This window comes from Oxyura jamaicensis, chromosome 2 (assembly GCF_011077185.1).
Source record: "Oxyura jamaicensis isolate SHBP4307 breed ruddy duck chromosome 2, BPBGC_Ojam_1.0, whole genome shotgun sequence".
In the NCBI taxonomy this organism is placed as follows: domain Eukaryota; kingdom Metazoa; phylum Chordata; class Aves; order Anseriformes; family Anatidae; genus Oxyura; species Oxyura jamaicensis.
The window spans coordinates 117565209-117581161 of record NC_048894.1 but is presented as its reverse complement, the minus strand read 5'-3'; the positions used below and the strand labels follow the sequence as shown (position 1 = coordinate 117581161).

Here is a 15953-nt window from a genome sequence, read left to right as displayed (position 1 = left end):
GGATCAGCAACCAATGAAAACACAGTAATCTTGAAAAATCTCTTGTCCTTGAATAATGCTGTTTAGTTTCAGAACTGTATGAAGAGTTTACAAAAGTAATGTTGCACATATGATGACTTAAAGATACAGGAGAGGTGATGTGTGTATGGACTAGCAGCCTAAATGAAGGCTTACTTTGCTACTTGGCCCATACAGAGTAAATGCCAGAAAGCACATCAGACAGGAACGTGAGACCTTTCTGCACAGCAAGTGACTGACCAAAGAGAAACTTCAGTACAATATAAAAGCCAAGCCGCAACAACAGGCAGCTGCTGTGAAAAGCTAATTACTTTTTATTTCAGGAAGCAAGATGTAGTAAAGGACACCAGTTGCTGCAGCACGCTTTTGTATGTGTGTAGAAATGAGTCCTCAACACTTTTTGGACTTGCTCTTACAAAGGTCAGCTTCTGTGACTGATGGTAGTCAGTCACATGCTCCCCACTGACTCCAGTGAAGCAAAATTAGACATCATTTTCCTGCAAAGTAATCCTTCTATTTCCACTACAGCTGGAATGGTTGTTGAAATTAGCACTGGCTGCCTCATAGACATTAGTGACTCATAGAGAAATGATTTAACCATTAACACAGCTATATGACATTATAACGTATTGGGGTTTGTATAATTGCTGTAATCTGCAAGTAAAATTCTTATTTAGGGTCTCTTTGGAAGGATATGGTGAAAGAAAATTTACACATGTCTATAGCAGAACATTAGACTGCAGCAGTGGGAAGGGAACTAGTACAAGGACTCTCAGGAGGAATCTGCAAATTTGAGCATATGACACATGAATCCTTATGCACCTCCTAAAACCCATCTTCCCTTCCTGTGTAAGTGGAAATGCAATTCTTTACCTGCATCTCCCTACATCTTTGTACTCAGTGGAGGGGGAAATAAGTAAAATATGTTACCCTGCTACAGCAAAGATCAAGAAAGACCACTAAGATGATAAATGTTAAGAGATTGAAGGCATTTTTACAGCATTCCACTTTTTTGTTTGTTTGTTTTCCTTGGAGGGCTAACAGAGGACAAAAGAGGAAAAAGCCTTCCCATGCTATGTGTGGACACGTGAATGTGAGTGAAACTTTCATTGACTCTCTCTCCTCTCCACCCTCCTCCTTCCTGTTAGAAGTAACTTAAGAGCTGCATATACTGTTTATTATTTGTATGGAAGAAGTCAGAATCTTCCCCACATTTAAGCAGGTCCCTTTCAAACTCCTAGAGGCCATCTCGTATGAAAAATAACTTTTGATTCTGTTTTCTAGGAGAAAAAAAGTGTGCCGGAAGGAGATCGCCTATAAACATATGAAGTATAATAAAGTAAACACCAATTCTGGTGCAAAGAAGCTTGAAATTTTATAAATTATAGACACAAACTACACAGTGTAGCTATTTTCCACACCAAATTGTTCTTAACCCACTGGTATTGTGTTCACCAGTGAGGTATTGCTCTTCATTTTAAGCCAGGCTGAGTCCTTCTTGCCTGTTCTCAGGGATTTTGACTACTTTTGAACAGTCTCTGACACAAAATGAGCTCAATGCCTTGGTTTATTCCTTACCTGGCATATTGCTTATCCTTTGGATCTGTGCCTTTTTCAACATTGTTCAGTTTGTGAGACTTTTGGCAAGCAGCTTCTATGAATATGAAGGAGGCTGAGGAATCATTAAGCAAGACACCCAACAACACACCTTTATTTGGCTTTACAAATCTCCAGTAACAGAGACAGTCATGTGGTATGAGTTCAGCAAGCAGCACCCTATTAAAAGGAAAAGGAATCTGCTGCGGCTCTGTGAGCTACAGCCCTAGGACATAAAACACATTAGAGAGAAGGACGAAAACGTGTTAGTGAAAGAGATGGAGAGCAATGCTGAGGAAATAGGTACAGGAGAGTTAAGAATGACCCATCTGTCCCCAGTTTGTGTTCCAAGTAGTGAGACAACCTGAAGCACTGTGGACCATCACACAGAGGACGGAGCATAAGCAGCCTCTGGGCTCCTGTGATACTCAGGAGGAGCAGATGACAGTGCAAGGGACACGAGAGGGAATGGTGTTGGCTCTATGAGGTGGTTCTGCAGTCTATCAGTTTGCGAAAGCTCCTCCGGAAACTGTCATCTAAAAAGGCATACAGGAAAGGGTTAAAGCAGCTGTTGGCATAACTCAAGCTAGTGATAAAGTAGGAAATCCCAATGATCAGAGGAGTTTGTGGGATGTCTGTGGTGAGGGCCACCACCGTGCTAAGGTGATAGGGTGTCCAGCAGAACAGGCACACAGCCAGGATGACAACCACCATCAGTGTCACTTTCTTTTTGGCTTTGTCCAGGGCTTTGGCATTGCTGTGGAGACGCACACGTCTCAGTCTGCACAGCATGATGGTGTAGAGGATGCAGATGGTGGACACTGGGATAGCAAAGCCTAAGATAAGGGTGTAGATCCGACTGCCTTTCCACCACATGCTCTCAGGGTGGGGGAACACAAAGACACATTGGGAGCGCCCCTGCTCCTTGTGTATCTTAGCAAAGACAGTGAAGGGCAGGATGATAACTGTGACGAAGGACCAGACGCAGAAGCTCACAATCTTGGCTGCTCGGTAGGTGCGGTAAGACATCTTCCTGGACTTGGTGGTGGCCACCACAACAAGGTAGCGGTCAATGCTCATGATGGTGAGGAAGTAGATGCTGGAGAAGATGTTGTACTGGTCTATTGAGATGATGAGCTTGCACATGAACTCTCCAAAGGGCCACTGCAGGAGCAGGTAGTCAGCAATGTTGATGGGCAGCACCAACGTAAAGAGCTCATCAGCAATGGCTAAGTTGAGGATGAAGATGTTGGTGACTGTCTTCATCTTTGGGGCTTTGAGGATTACATAGATGACAGCAGTGTTACCTGTCAGCCCCACAGCACAGATGATGGAGTAAATGACAGGCACAGTGACATAGAAGCTGGGACTCAGCAGGGGAGGGGGCATATTCAGCCCCTCATCCCCTCTCCCTTCGCAGTCTGCAGGCTGAGATGCACAGGAGAAATTGAGCTCTGGAAGTGAGGAGTTTTCCATGGCCACAGCAGAGGGGCCAGGCCCACTGGTGGTGAAGAGGACTTAGAAGAGGGGGGAAAGGCAGGGATCCTGGTTATTCTCAAGCTTGTCTCCTCTGGAGCATCCAACCACCGGTGTCCTCCCTTCAGCTCCCATGTGCCTCCTGACAGCAGGGTCCTGCAGGAAGCAGCGGGATATCACCATGGGCTCAGCTGAGGCTCCCACTGTCCCCTTACAGCAGAGATGGTCCCCACCAGCTGCTCTTGCCCTCCACCAGTGCTGATGGGGTACAAGGGGGGGACGGGAGGGGAGATAGGAGCGGTGGGAGAGGGAATAGCTCAGAGCCCCACACTCCCCTCAGGTGACCACTGAATTAACTCCACGTGGGGACTCCCCAAGCCCCCATGCCCCCTACCAAGCTCATGGCAGCTCACCGAGTCTTGAGTCTGAGGGAGGGTCCGGTGCCTCTAGGATGCTCGGGGCTGAGAGAGGGAAGCAGAGCCCCCCCCCCCCCCCCCCCCCCCCCAGCCGGGGTAGCAGGGACTGGGGAGGGTCGCTGAAGCTTGGTGTGGGGATAGGGGGCTGACCCACAGACTTGCCCCGGGCTCGAAAATAAGTCAACCCACCCCCTCCCAAGGGGGGCTGAGTACTTTGAAAGCGGAGGAGAAGCACACTGACCTTTCCCAGCTGGGAGCTGGGGGGCCCCTGGGTCCGGCTGCAGGAGCGGGTCCGGCTGCGGGCAGGCAGCACCGATGCTGCCTTGATCCTAGGCACGGCCAGGAGTTAAATGCATGCCCACCTCACTCTAGGGAACAACGAAGAGACCACGGTAACTGCAGAGAGGAGGGTTCAAAATTCAGGAGTTGGAGCTGTACGGCGGGAGAGAAGTTTTGTGCAATTACCTCCAGTCTCATCCCCTCCTGATGGACAGCAGCGCAGCGAAGGTGGGAGAAATCCGATCTGCAGACGGCATCTGCTTGGCGCACTGGGTCTGGGAGCACGGCATCCACTGCTGGGTCCCCAGGGGGGTCCGTGGAGACGTGTGGGGGCAGCGAGCAGCTGTTAGGTGGCGCGGCACGCAGCGCCCCGAAACGCGCTGCCCAGCTGAAGCAGGCTGCGCCAGCGGGAGTTCTTATACCTCTGCACTTCCCCTCCTTCACGCTGGGATAATGACAGACCTGAATATAACCCCGCGGGAGGCAGTCTTTTTCAGAGGGTAATTCGGAGTTCCTGATATACCTTTTTTTTTTTTTTTTTTTTTTTTTTTTTTTTTTTTTTTCGGAGTCTATCTGGCTTCAGTTTTATTCGTTTTGCTTCAGATCCATGGGCTTGTAGAACTTTTGGTAACATGTTGTGTCTCTTAAATCAGAAGTGAAAACAATGCCTTTTGTAGTGTTACCAGCAGTACTGGCTACATATATTAAGCTGCTAATAATGCAATGCATGCTTCCTTTGCAAATAATCTGGCAAAACTCTTCAATATCTCAGCTCACACCACGGAGTGAGAGATAAACTCAGTTCTTTGCTCTGACTGTCCCTCATCCTACTGCACAATTACCTACATTACCAGGATTTCACAAATATGAACATTCAAGCAAAGGAATTAATCAGTAAATGTGTTAAAAAGTATAAGCAGAGAAAATTAACTTTTCTTCATTGTGGTTATGCTTTCTTTTATTATATATTACTGGTAGCCACAAAACACAGCAAATGATACTTCATGGTATATACTTCACTGAATGATCTGTGATTCCCGGCTTCCTTTACATTTGAGAAGAAAAGGTGTTCCCTCCCTTATGTGCTCCCATAAAAATGATGTAAAAACTATGTTGCAGATTTACCATGGTGTTTTGATCCCTTTTCTGCATACTTTGTACTTTCACAAGCCATAAAATAAAATATAAAATAAAATAAAAATTAAATTAAATATATATTACCTTCACTATGAATTTTACTAGAAGCTAGCATCTGAGTCAGATTTTCTGGCTCAAAGACATAGGCACAGTTGTGTGAAGTGTATATAGCTTGGACAACTTTACATAATAATTGCATTATTAATGTTGGGTGTGGTCAAAACTCCAGGTGAACATCTTTTTTTTGGTCTTTAATTTCCAGTGATTTAGTGTGGATGGTACCAGAAGCCCCTTCTTTTCCTTTTTATCTAACCAAAAAATCCCAATTACAAAATTAAAATTTAATCATGGTAAACTGATTCACATATTTTTCACTATTTCACACATTTCTCTAGAGAAGCTTTGTGACTCTCCTCTGTTATTTCAGATTTTTTTTTTTCCTTCGGAAATCCTACTGAAATGGCAACTCTTAATGAAGGTCTACCAAAACTTTTCTTAATATTTCAGCTTTGTTTTAAAATCAGCCATAGCACAGTTCAAACAAAACAGAACACAAATGCTGAGTAACATCATAATAGCACCAACACAGGGTCTCTAATACACTTTTTGGTATTCTAGACAGGCAGAAATTTTTCGTTGTAGAAATGTTTTTGGAGGATGTCAGCCACGGTGTGTGCTTATTGCAGTAATATAAAAGATAACCTAAATAAATAAAATCTGTGTCCCTCTACTCGTGGTGACTGGAGAAGACCGTTGATGACTACAAGAGACGTGTGGTGGTTTTACCTTGCTAGGCAGCTGAACTCCACTACAACCACTCTCTCACTCCCCCTCCTCAGAAGAGGAGGGGAAGAAGAAAAAGAAAGAAACAACTTACGGGTTGAGATAAGGATAATTTAAATAAAGGAAAAATTATTATTAATTAAATAATTTAACTAAAGGGAATAAAAGGGAAAGGGGAAAAGGGGAAAGAACAAACAAACAAACAAACAAAAACAAGCAAAGGCTGTGTGGAAGTGCAGAAGAAAGAAATTACTACTTCCCACAAATGAGCGATGTTTTACCACGTCCTTGAAGCAGGCCCTTAATGCATGTAGCCATTTGGGAGGACAGATGTTTTCACGATTGGCCATCCCTCCCCCATTCTTCCTTTTTCCACTTTTTATTGCTGAGTGTGACATCATATGGTATGCAATATCCCTTTGGTTGGCTTAGGTCAACTACCCTGATGTTCCTTTTTTAACCCCTTGCCCACCCCCAGCCTGCTGGCTCTCGGGGTTTAGATGGAGTCCTGATGCCAGTGCCAGTATTGCTCAGCAGTAGACACAACACTGGTGTGATACAAGTGCTGTAACTTAACTCCATCCCAGCCAGACCCAGTACAACATGTCATACCCTTCTGCAGAAAAAGCAGGGAAGACAGTCCAGGGAACTACAGACTGGTCAGTCTCACCTCAGCCCCTGGAAGGATTACTGGGAAAATCCTCCTGGAAGACATTTCCAGAAATACAAAGAATAAGAGAGTGTTTCAGAGCAACCAGCATAGATTCAACATAAGCAAATCCTGCTGACCAGCCTGGCTGCCTTCTGTTTCTGTGGTGAGATGACTGACTCCATGGATGAGGAGAGACTAGTAGGTGTTGTTTACTCAGATTTTAGCACAGCCTGCAGCAGTCTTCCATAGACACAGTGGATAGGTGGGTTCAAACAGTAGCAGTCAGGAATTCAACATCTAATTGGTGGTCAGCTATTAACAGCAAAGTCCAGTGGAGTGTCATAGTTATAGTTTGGAGGCTGGAGCACATTACAGCAAAGGAGAAAAGGAGATATTGAGGGAACTGGATTTTGGGAGGTGGTGGAGTCACTGTCCCTGGGGGTGTTTGAGCTAAGCTTAGGGACATGGTTTAGTGGGTAATATTGGTGGCTGGGGGACAATTGGACCAGATGATCTTGGAAGTCTTTTCCAACCTTAATGATTCAATGATTCTTTGTTTTTCTTAGAGAAGAGAAGGCTTGGGTGGCAGTAGAATCTAATTGCTGTCTTCAGTCTAATTGCTGTCTCAACTTGGGTTATGGAGATGTAGTCAGTTTATGTGGCAAGGTTTCGGTAGTGGGGAGAGCTGCAACAGTGGCCTCTGTGAAAAGAATCCAGAAACTGCCCCATGTTAGATAAGGACCAGTTTCAGACTGCCCCAAAGGGACCCACCACTGCTTAGAGCCAAGCCAATAAGCGATATTGTTTGTGCCTCTGTGAGAGCAGAAAAGGAAAGGAAACAAACAAACAAACAAACAAAAAAACCTGCTGCACACAGCAGCTGGGAGAGAGGAATGAGAAGCAGCCCTGCAGCCCCCCAGGTCAGTGCAGCAGGAGGGCAGGAGGTGCTCCAGGCACCCAGCAGCAGTTCCCCTGTGGCCTGTGGAGAGGCCCCTGGTGGAGCAGGCTGTCCCCCTGCAGCCCATGGGTCCCACACGGAGCAGATCTCCACTCTGCAGCCCATGGAGGAGCCCCCGCTGGAGCAGGTGGATGTGGCCTGGAGGAGGCTGCGGCCCATGGAGAGTCCCTGCAGGAGCAGGGGGTATGGGGGGAGATGCTGCCCGTGGGTGACCCGTTTCCTGAGCAGTTTGCTCCTGGGGGATGGACCCCATGGTACGGAGCCGTGTGGGAGCAGTTCGTGAAGATCTGCTGCCTGTGGGCAGCTCCCACAGGATCAGTTTTTATGAGACTTGCTCTGTAATAGAATTCTTATGGTGACTGGTACAGTCTCAGTGTCTTCTTCTCTTATAACTGCTTCCATTTTGTTGAAATAGCTTCAAAGGTTAAATATGTGGGAAGGAAATCTTTAAGAATTAAGCAGAGAGAAAAAAAGTTCATTTTACGTTTTATGTAGTTTTTAGAGAAACCTAATAATTAATTCTATTTTAACATTCTTTGACTGATGGAGCACCGTGATTAAGTAGCAATGCATAAAAATATTTTTAATTTCCTAGGAAACATATTGCAAATTCTTTTCTATCCCACATCTAAAAGCTTTCAAGGTTATTTCTGTATTTACTAGCAATGTTTGTTATATATTTTGACAACTAAAAAGGAGAACATAACTGTCTCAGACTTTATCTGTGTGCTGGGTCTTGTCACTTTGCTTATTAGTCTAAATAAATAAATGAAACATGTTTACTTTACCGAGTGGAATACAAAAGAAAAGGAAAAAAAGAAAGCAAAGCTAACCAGCATTCAAGCTGTTGTAAAGATGCATATTATTGCATTTTACAGAGAGTAGGAGTTTTAGGAATTAAAATAGGTACCAGATTTATTTATTTATTTATTTATTTCCAGTAACAGGACCACTGATAGTGTAGTATAGTGTTAATTTAAGATAGATTAAAAATTGTTTTTTATATTGGAAAATAATATGGGAGCTTTGCAAATGACTGAGACACTAACTCAGAAAACCAGTATTCATTAAAAGAATTGAACCATCTTCTCTCTTTACTTTAGGAGTTCATCAATATGTGAGCTGTATTAACATAACTGCATGATACAGGGAGGTATGCCAAGCATTTATGCTCCTGCTTATTATAAGGGCTTTCTTCATTTCAAAATTAATTGAAATTGTAAAAAATACAGTGTTTGCATTGGTCCCATACAAGTCTTTCAGTGTTTCTTTTGTTAGTAAATAACCATGTAGACCAACTATGACATAAAGAGAAACGATTCCGCATAGCATAATTAGTGTGTACATTTATTATGCAATAAACTGAAGTCTAAAGGATTACAATATATAAATACATTTCTGTAATAAATTATCTTCACAAATTAATCTTCATTCTGTTTTAAATGGTTTTCCACAGAATCTGTATACACATAACCATGCTATCTCAGTCTGTATGCATGTACAAAATTTTGACTGATATGAGACAGAATGAAAGGTCATAGAGATTTGGATAAAAGGGTGGTCTTGAGTGGGGGAAATATACAAACTGCTGTTAATTCATGGAAACAGTGCTAGCTGAGTTTGTTTATATTATTGCATGGGAGAGAAGGTGCATTGACAGTGTTTTTTTGAATGTTGCACTGACAAGGAGAGCTGCTGTCAGACGTTGTTTATGATGCAGACAGGAGCTGTCTGCTATCTGCTAGTCAGGTACTTATTATTATTTCTACTTCATTCATTTGTCAATCCAGACAGTTGGTTTGAAGTTTTTTTCTTTATTAACCCCTGTAATTTGACACCCATTGTCCACCTAAAGAATTTTCTGTGTAATAAAGGTGATAGTTGAAGATAGCTAGTGGAAGATAATTTTATCTTAACTTGCTTGCTTCCGCCTTTTCTTATCTGGGTATAGCCTTCTCTAGCACAAGTTTTTTCCAAGAAGCTGTTTGGGTTGCTCCTGGTTTAGCAATTAGCCTAGGGAAATGGGTTAATAGCACCAATCAGTACTGGAGAGTCAATTGTGAAGACAGAAAAAGCAGTTTAAAGCAGTTCTCTATTCGTATTCTCTGCTTTAAAATAAAGAAGCACTTTACAATCTCAAAACAGGGACTCATGAATTCAGGTAAGTTATGTCCCCTGTTTAAGGTGGCTCACAGATGAGGAAGCATTGAGTAAACTTAATGGTATGAGCTAGTATTTAAACACTCCTCGAATTAGTCCACTTAATTATATTCTTCTGTGCTCTGCTATGTGGTTAAAGGTAAGCTTTAAGAGAGGGTGTAGTAGTTTTAGTACTAGTAGCTTTATCTAGCAGTACAAGCTTGCTCCTTGCTTGATGCATTGCAAGCCTATACCACAGAGGAAGAACTTGTTGTCTTCAGTTTTGAAAACTGGAATTTTCAAGGGCTATCTGCCAACCAGTCATGTCCTCCAAGAATGTCTGCTTTTGTGCATGTTCCTTGCTCCGTAACAGGCATGCTGCTGTCAGAGCTGCATCATCTGGAAGCACAGTACAACTTAATGTGCATACGTTTTGTCATAATGCTAGTGTCTTGCTTTCTGACTATGCAGGGGCAAAAATGCAATTATGATAGGAATCTGACCAGCAGAATGAATCTGCCTGTTTCCTCTTTTCTGGCAGTTGAAGAAATAGATTTTTAGCCTAATGCATCTTTGATGCTTTGATGTGAACTTTTGTCATTAAACGGGGCATTGTAGCTGTCTGTACAGCATTCTGATAAACAACTACTCTCTACTATCAGTTGTTCATTATTATTATTTTGTAGCATTTGGAGGTGTCAAAAATATCAAGCCTCATGGACAGCCATCAAAACTGGTTTTTGTTTGTCTGTTTTTGTTTTTCCCTTTTATATTGTCAGTTTCCCAGATAGGTAGTGAAAGCTATAATGGGGAGTGGAGTGAAGGAAGCTCAGAAAAGTATAATGACTTGTCCCAGGAAAGCAATCTAATTATTGGAATAACATGTGGAATATAGGGTTTTGAAGTACTTCAGTGTTTGTCAGAATTCTTGTAAAAATAAATTGATAAATAAATCAACCAGACAAAGAAACCCAACGTGCTGTTTCTTTCTTTTTCATACTTGTGTTACAGAACTCTTCATTTCTGTTTCATCTGAGGCTGAAATAGGAACGTGAAGAAAACAAACAACAACAAATAATGCAAATACTTCAATTTCATTTCAGTCTTTATTTCTGACTTTTATAAATTTAGAGATTCTATACCTTTGTTCTTGTGTGGATATGTCTGGGTCACAGCATGCATGTCAATGTTTCAGCAGGCGCACAGAGGATCTTCCAGCTGAAAGTGAAGAGAAATGAGCAGAGTTAGGAATAATCCAACAACCCCTATAGGGTAAGACTTTCAGGATTTGGAAGTCTGGTCTAATAACCAGAGCAGCTCTCAGGGAGACATTAAAACCTGTAGCCCAAATCCAGCTCTTGGTCAATGAAGTATGACCCTATTACAGCTGGTGGAGCTGTGCCTGCTGACAAACTGTTGTGCCAGCTAGTCGTTAGGCATGCTGACTCCATATGCTTGTGCTCTGAAAAGACACTAATTTGTAATCATTATCTGTGCATATAGAATGTTTCTGGCTGTACTTTTCCTGAATACTTTAAGTAGCTCATGCTATCCAACTTGAGGGCTTAAGAAAAGAAAAAGGCAGAGGTCTTCTTCTCTGAGCAGTGTAAATCACTATTATGTTTTTGTGAATCTGTGGTATCATTTTCCAGTGATCTGGATGAGTAGCAGATGAATAAATGACTTAATGAACTGACTAAGGGAACTGTAATTTCTTCATAATGAGCGTGCAAGTCTTGTACCTCCTCCATCCACTTAGTCCACATCTGAATTTCAGACTGTATCCTTTTCTATACCACTGTCCAGAGTCTTGAGAGAGATTCCTCCCACTTGTTAACAGTCAGTCTTTAAGAACTTCAGTGATCTGAAGTGGGAAGAAGAAAGTCATGTAAGGCAATCCTGAAAAGAAAGTTATCTTCTTAGTACTGAAGATAGCTCGGCAATGGAGGTAGGGTACAGCTTCTGAAGTGAGAAAGTACATTTATTTTCTACCTTTGGAACTCATTTACCAATAAAATGTGTAAACGGGGTGGAATACAAAATGTTGCAGTGAGCTCTTTGAGATCTTTCTGTGACTCCTGCTTCTAGGAGGGAACACATTGCATTAATACACCTGTTTATTATGTATAGAGGAATAAACTTGCCTGTATGTCAGGTAACATTAAAATCAACCTAACCTATATCAGTCTTTACAATATTCACATAAATTCCTTTAAGGAACATTCTGTGTCAGCAAATCCACAGCCTACCAAGATAGTATGCTCCAGGCAACCTATTCTTCAAAACCTGACTTTTTGCTATGATTTTAAACTACTTGGTTATTTTCCTCCACCAAAATGGGTGCTGAAAACATTTTCTGACCCCACAGTGATGAGCTCTTCCATGTCTTAATACTATAGTACGTTCCAGCCTTAGGCCATGTTGGATGGGGCTTTGAGCAACCTGATGTACTGGGAGGTGTCCCTGCCTGTGGCAGAGGGGTTGGAACTAGGTGATCACTAAGGTCCTTTCCAACCTAAACCATTCAATGTTTTTATGGTTCCCCTTATTCTTTTCAAAAACAAAATTGCACATCCATAAATGAGGCCTGTGTCAAACCTTCAGGTTGTTGTCATTTATACCAGGGTTGGCAAGCTTTTACCAACAAGAAATCAACCAACGTCTATCAGGTCTTTCTAGGCTGATGTTGAATTGAAACATGAGTAAAAGAAGAGAAGCAAAAGCTGAAGCTGAATAAAAGGGAAAAAATGAGCCAGCAATAAATCTTGAGTGTGTAGTGGATTTTTTTCTTTGTTTGTTTTTTCCTTTGTCTTTTCTTTTCTTTTTTTTTTTTTTTTTTTTTTTCTCAATATAAAGCTCAGTGAACTGTGTTACTCACCTTTCTTGGTCTTAATGTTCTGTGTATTTGTGAATGAGAAGGTTCTGCTGCATCAGAATGGCAAACTCTTAGCAATGGTTTTAAATTCATTGTCTTCAGTAGGTTCTCAAGAATTTAAGAGCTTAAACTAAACTGTGTACTTCTTGCTCTATTGAAGATTAGTTCCATAAATCTCTCAATGGCTTTGTTGTTCTAACATAAGACCTTGAAGTACATTTAAGTAAGATGTTAGGCAAAAATAATCCACTTGCAGGACCAAAAACAAGCAATAGAACAGCAGCAAGTAGAATAAGAAATGCATCTGTCCCAATATGATTAGAACTTCTGAAGGATTTGAGAGCTCCCCAGCCTACCAAAGCTCTAATACAAATGTCTGTGCTTTCTAATTTTCCTTATTACAGCAGCTAAATTGCAAAATTACTTTTCTCCAAGATGGAACTTTTATTAAAGCCCAACAAAACTATAAGTCAGTTAAGATTTCCTGAATAACCTAGAGGATTTGGTCTATAAAAAGTACCACATCAGGGTTTACTGAAGGAAACTATGAAGAATATTGTGAATCAGTCAGGAACCCAGACTGGATTATGACTGCTCCTAGCTGGGGTTGCTTTGTGTACAGAATTTGAGAACAACTCTTGGGTCCATTGAAGCTTAGTTGACCAGAACATCAGAGCTTGTTCCTCAGCTTTAGGCAATGTGGTTATGACCTTATGAGTGTGGGTTTTCCTTCTATGGCTATAACATCTGCATTGAAAATTTGAAATTTACCCTGCAGAATAGAGAGAGGAGATAGAAAAAAAACAGACTGCTAGAGGTGATCTCTGTTTCTGCCCAGGTGGAGAGATGCACATCTCTGAGTCCAGTAGACAAACCCTTAAAATGGGGAATGCAAGAAGTTAATTGTAATCTTCGGTGCTCTGATTACTGTTTTTCTGGAAATCTGCCTACCTCTGCACCATACAAACACTTATTTGCTTTGAGATCTTGGACTGTCTCCGTAAGCACATGTACTTAACTCTAAAGAGTCTCATAATGTTTTGCATTTAGAGATTTTTTTTTTTTTTTTTTTTTTTTTAATCCTAAAGAGTAATAAAAAGGATTAAAATTGTAGCCATGGTGATGAGATGGTGTTACAAGCTTGTGAACAAGCAGCTACTTGGTCAGTGTCAAATGGAGTGTTCCACTGAGACAGACTATAAAGAGCTGCTTATTGCTGCATTACTTATAACTATTAAAACCACTCAGCCAAGTTTATATTTTAGTATACTTTTAAATAATATTTCTTAATTTGGAAAAACTTATTCATAAATGCAATTTGCTCAGTGCCCATTCGACACTTGTATCCAGCTTTTACTTGCATATTGTTATGCTTCACATCTGCCTGATGACAGAAGCAATGGATTGAATAACTTTAATTTTAAAGAGGGCTTCTTGCTCAGTAGTGTGACTAACAGAGTAAATCTTGAAAATGAATTACCCATCTCTTGACTAAATCTCACTCATCACTAAAGAACTTTTAATGTCTGGGACTCCAAATATCTCTACAAAACTACTACAGAAAATCAAAAGTTTTCATTGGCTTGAATATTTTTCCATTCAAAAAAATACTCCTCTTTTCTCAGGACAGTGTTTTGAATCAAACATTTTAACCAGCACAAATTACATTTTTTTTTTTTTTTTTCTCTAACTTTCCAGAAAGGGGAGGTAACTTGGTGGCCACTAATTAGCTGCATAGAGACTTTATATAGTGCTTCCCCACATCACTTTTCTCCCTGATAATGTATACATGCTATCTTTTGTGGAATCTGTTGCCCAGTCTGCAGCCATAAATACCTAGGAACTTGCATTCCCCTTGAGCTATGAGAGTGTGGGAACCCTTCATTTCAGTAGGACTGTGGTGAAGAAGACCATGGCTCTATATCTACCCTGTTTTGAAACCTGTCTGTTGCCAGATCAAGACAAGAGAAATGCATGCTTGCAAAAGGTGTGTATTTAAAAAAAAAAAAAAAGGGGGGGGGGGGATAATTTCCCTTCTCATTTTTAACATAAGTGTATTTCTTCTGTTCCCCCCCCCTTTTTTTTTCCACACAGAACTTACACTGTAAATGTAAAAGCATCTCATTGCTTGTTTCATAAGCTTAAGCATACAACCTTTACAAGACACCTGTATCATGTCTGTCTTGTCATGCAAAGGAAGTGAAAATAAAACAGATACTGACAGCAGCATCAGTCTTTACAAGAAAAGCGTACAAAAAGGAATAAAATGTACCCTGCCACCTTGTAAACTTGCTAGAAGCAAGATGATGTGATTGACTGCTTATGGTGTTGTGCACAAGGAGGCTCTGAGGTAGAGCAATTTGTCCACATCACTTTATGGAGAATGCAGCTATGTTTCTGAGAGCTTTATTGTGCAACTGTGTGACTCTTTTTCTGGTGAGATAGTTGGTAAAGCACCCGCAGCCTCTGAACGCTTCAACTTAGCCAGAGAGAACTGGTAAGCTATTTGTTGGGGCCTTATTTAGGTAAGGCATAAATTAATAATTATAAACACAGAACAACAAAAAAACTACTTTGTTGCCTAATTTTAGATATTGATGACCTTTGTTTACTTGATTGCTTTTACAGCAGTGTCTGTTATGGAGAGAACTAATTGGGCTGCTATTATTGAATTTGCCCACAGATCTGAGACCTCGGTCTCAATCTGCAATTGTAAATGAAATGTACCTCTAGACCTCTTCTTGTTTAAATGCAAGCCTCAAGCCTGTAGTTGAGAAAAATACTGTGTTAATAATAATTTAGAGGTATTTCTAATATAATGTTCTTTTAGATTTTTATTTATTTATTTATTTATGTGTGGATCTATGTAGTCAGATGCTCTTCTTTTTGTGCCCCCCTCCACACATAAAATCTGAATTTTCTTCATGTGTTCCAGAAACTGCATTTATATTCTTTTTGCATCTGTCTGCTTCCCTCTCAAGGTAGCAAGTATCCTTGTGTTTGTACTTGGACTTCTCTTCAAGCTAAGTTCTCAGGAAAAAGTAGAAGTCATTGACTGGCGGAAAGAAGGGGGAATTAATCATAGAGGACCTATTGACACATGGACTTTGTGGCAGCATCTTGTTGTAATGTAAACTGTTTTATTTTTGTTTGTTTCCAGCAGAAAAGCCAAAAAACACTCTGCACTTCAAGAAACATTTTGTTTTCAGTTGTCCACACACATAATTTGGAGTGTAGTTTGTGCTTGGAGCGGACTTTGACATACACTTAAGTGTGTATATTTGACACGGTGTTTGCTTGAAAGCAATTGGCACTTTATTTCATGAGGTCTATATGCTACTTACAGAAGGATTAACCTTGACAAGAGCAGACCAGATTTGATTATCCTGACCTGAAAAATTAAATGCTATGAGAGCTTCAGTAACGGCTGCTGTACAGATCTCAGCTGTACTGCAAGGACAAATATTCTTGAAAAGATGTCATATATCATTGTACAAACAGTTTGTTTTGCTTTATGCAGCTTCTTCTTAAAACAAACAAGCAAACAAACAAACAAACAAACAAACAAAAAACTAACTAATGTCCATTGCTTCAGCAGGGCACAGATGAGCATGTGAAAATATT

The 15953-nt window shown here is 41.0% G+C and overlaps 1 protein-coding gene across 1 annotated transcript; it reads right to left on the bottom strand.

Annotated features, from left to right (window-relative positions):
- Nucleotides 1-1701: 1701 nt before the first annotated feature.
- On the bottom strand, nt 1702-4260 carry NPBWR1 (neuropeptides B and W receptor 1). The gene is made up of 2 exons (XM_035319756.1): nt 3748-4260; nt 1702-3246 (listed from the first exon to the last, which is right to left on the bottom strand). The coding sequence occupies exon 2, from the start codon at nt 3088-3090 to the stop codon at nt 2095-2097; it is 996 nt and encodes a 331-aa protein (XP_035175647.1). The 5' UTR covers nt 3091-3246; nt 3748-4260; the 3' UTR covers nt 1702-2094.
- Nucleotides 4261-15953: the final 11693 nt, after the last annotated feature.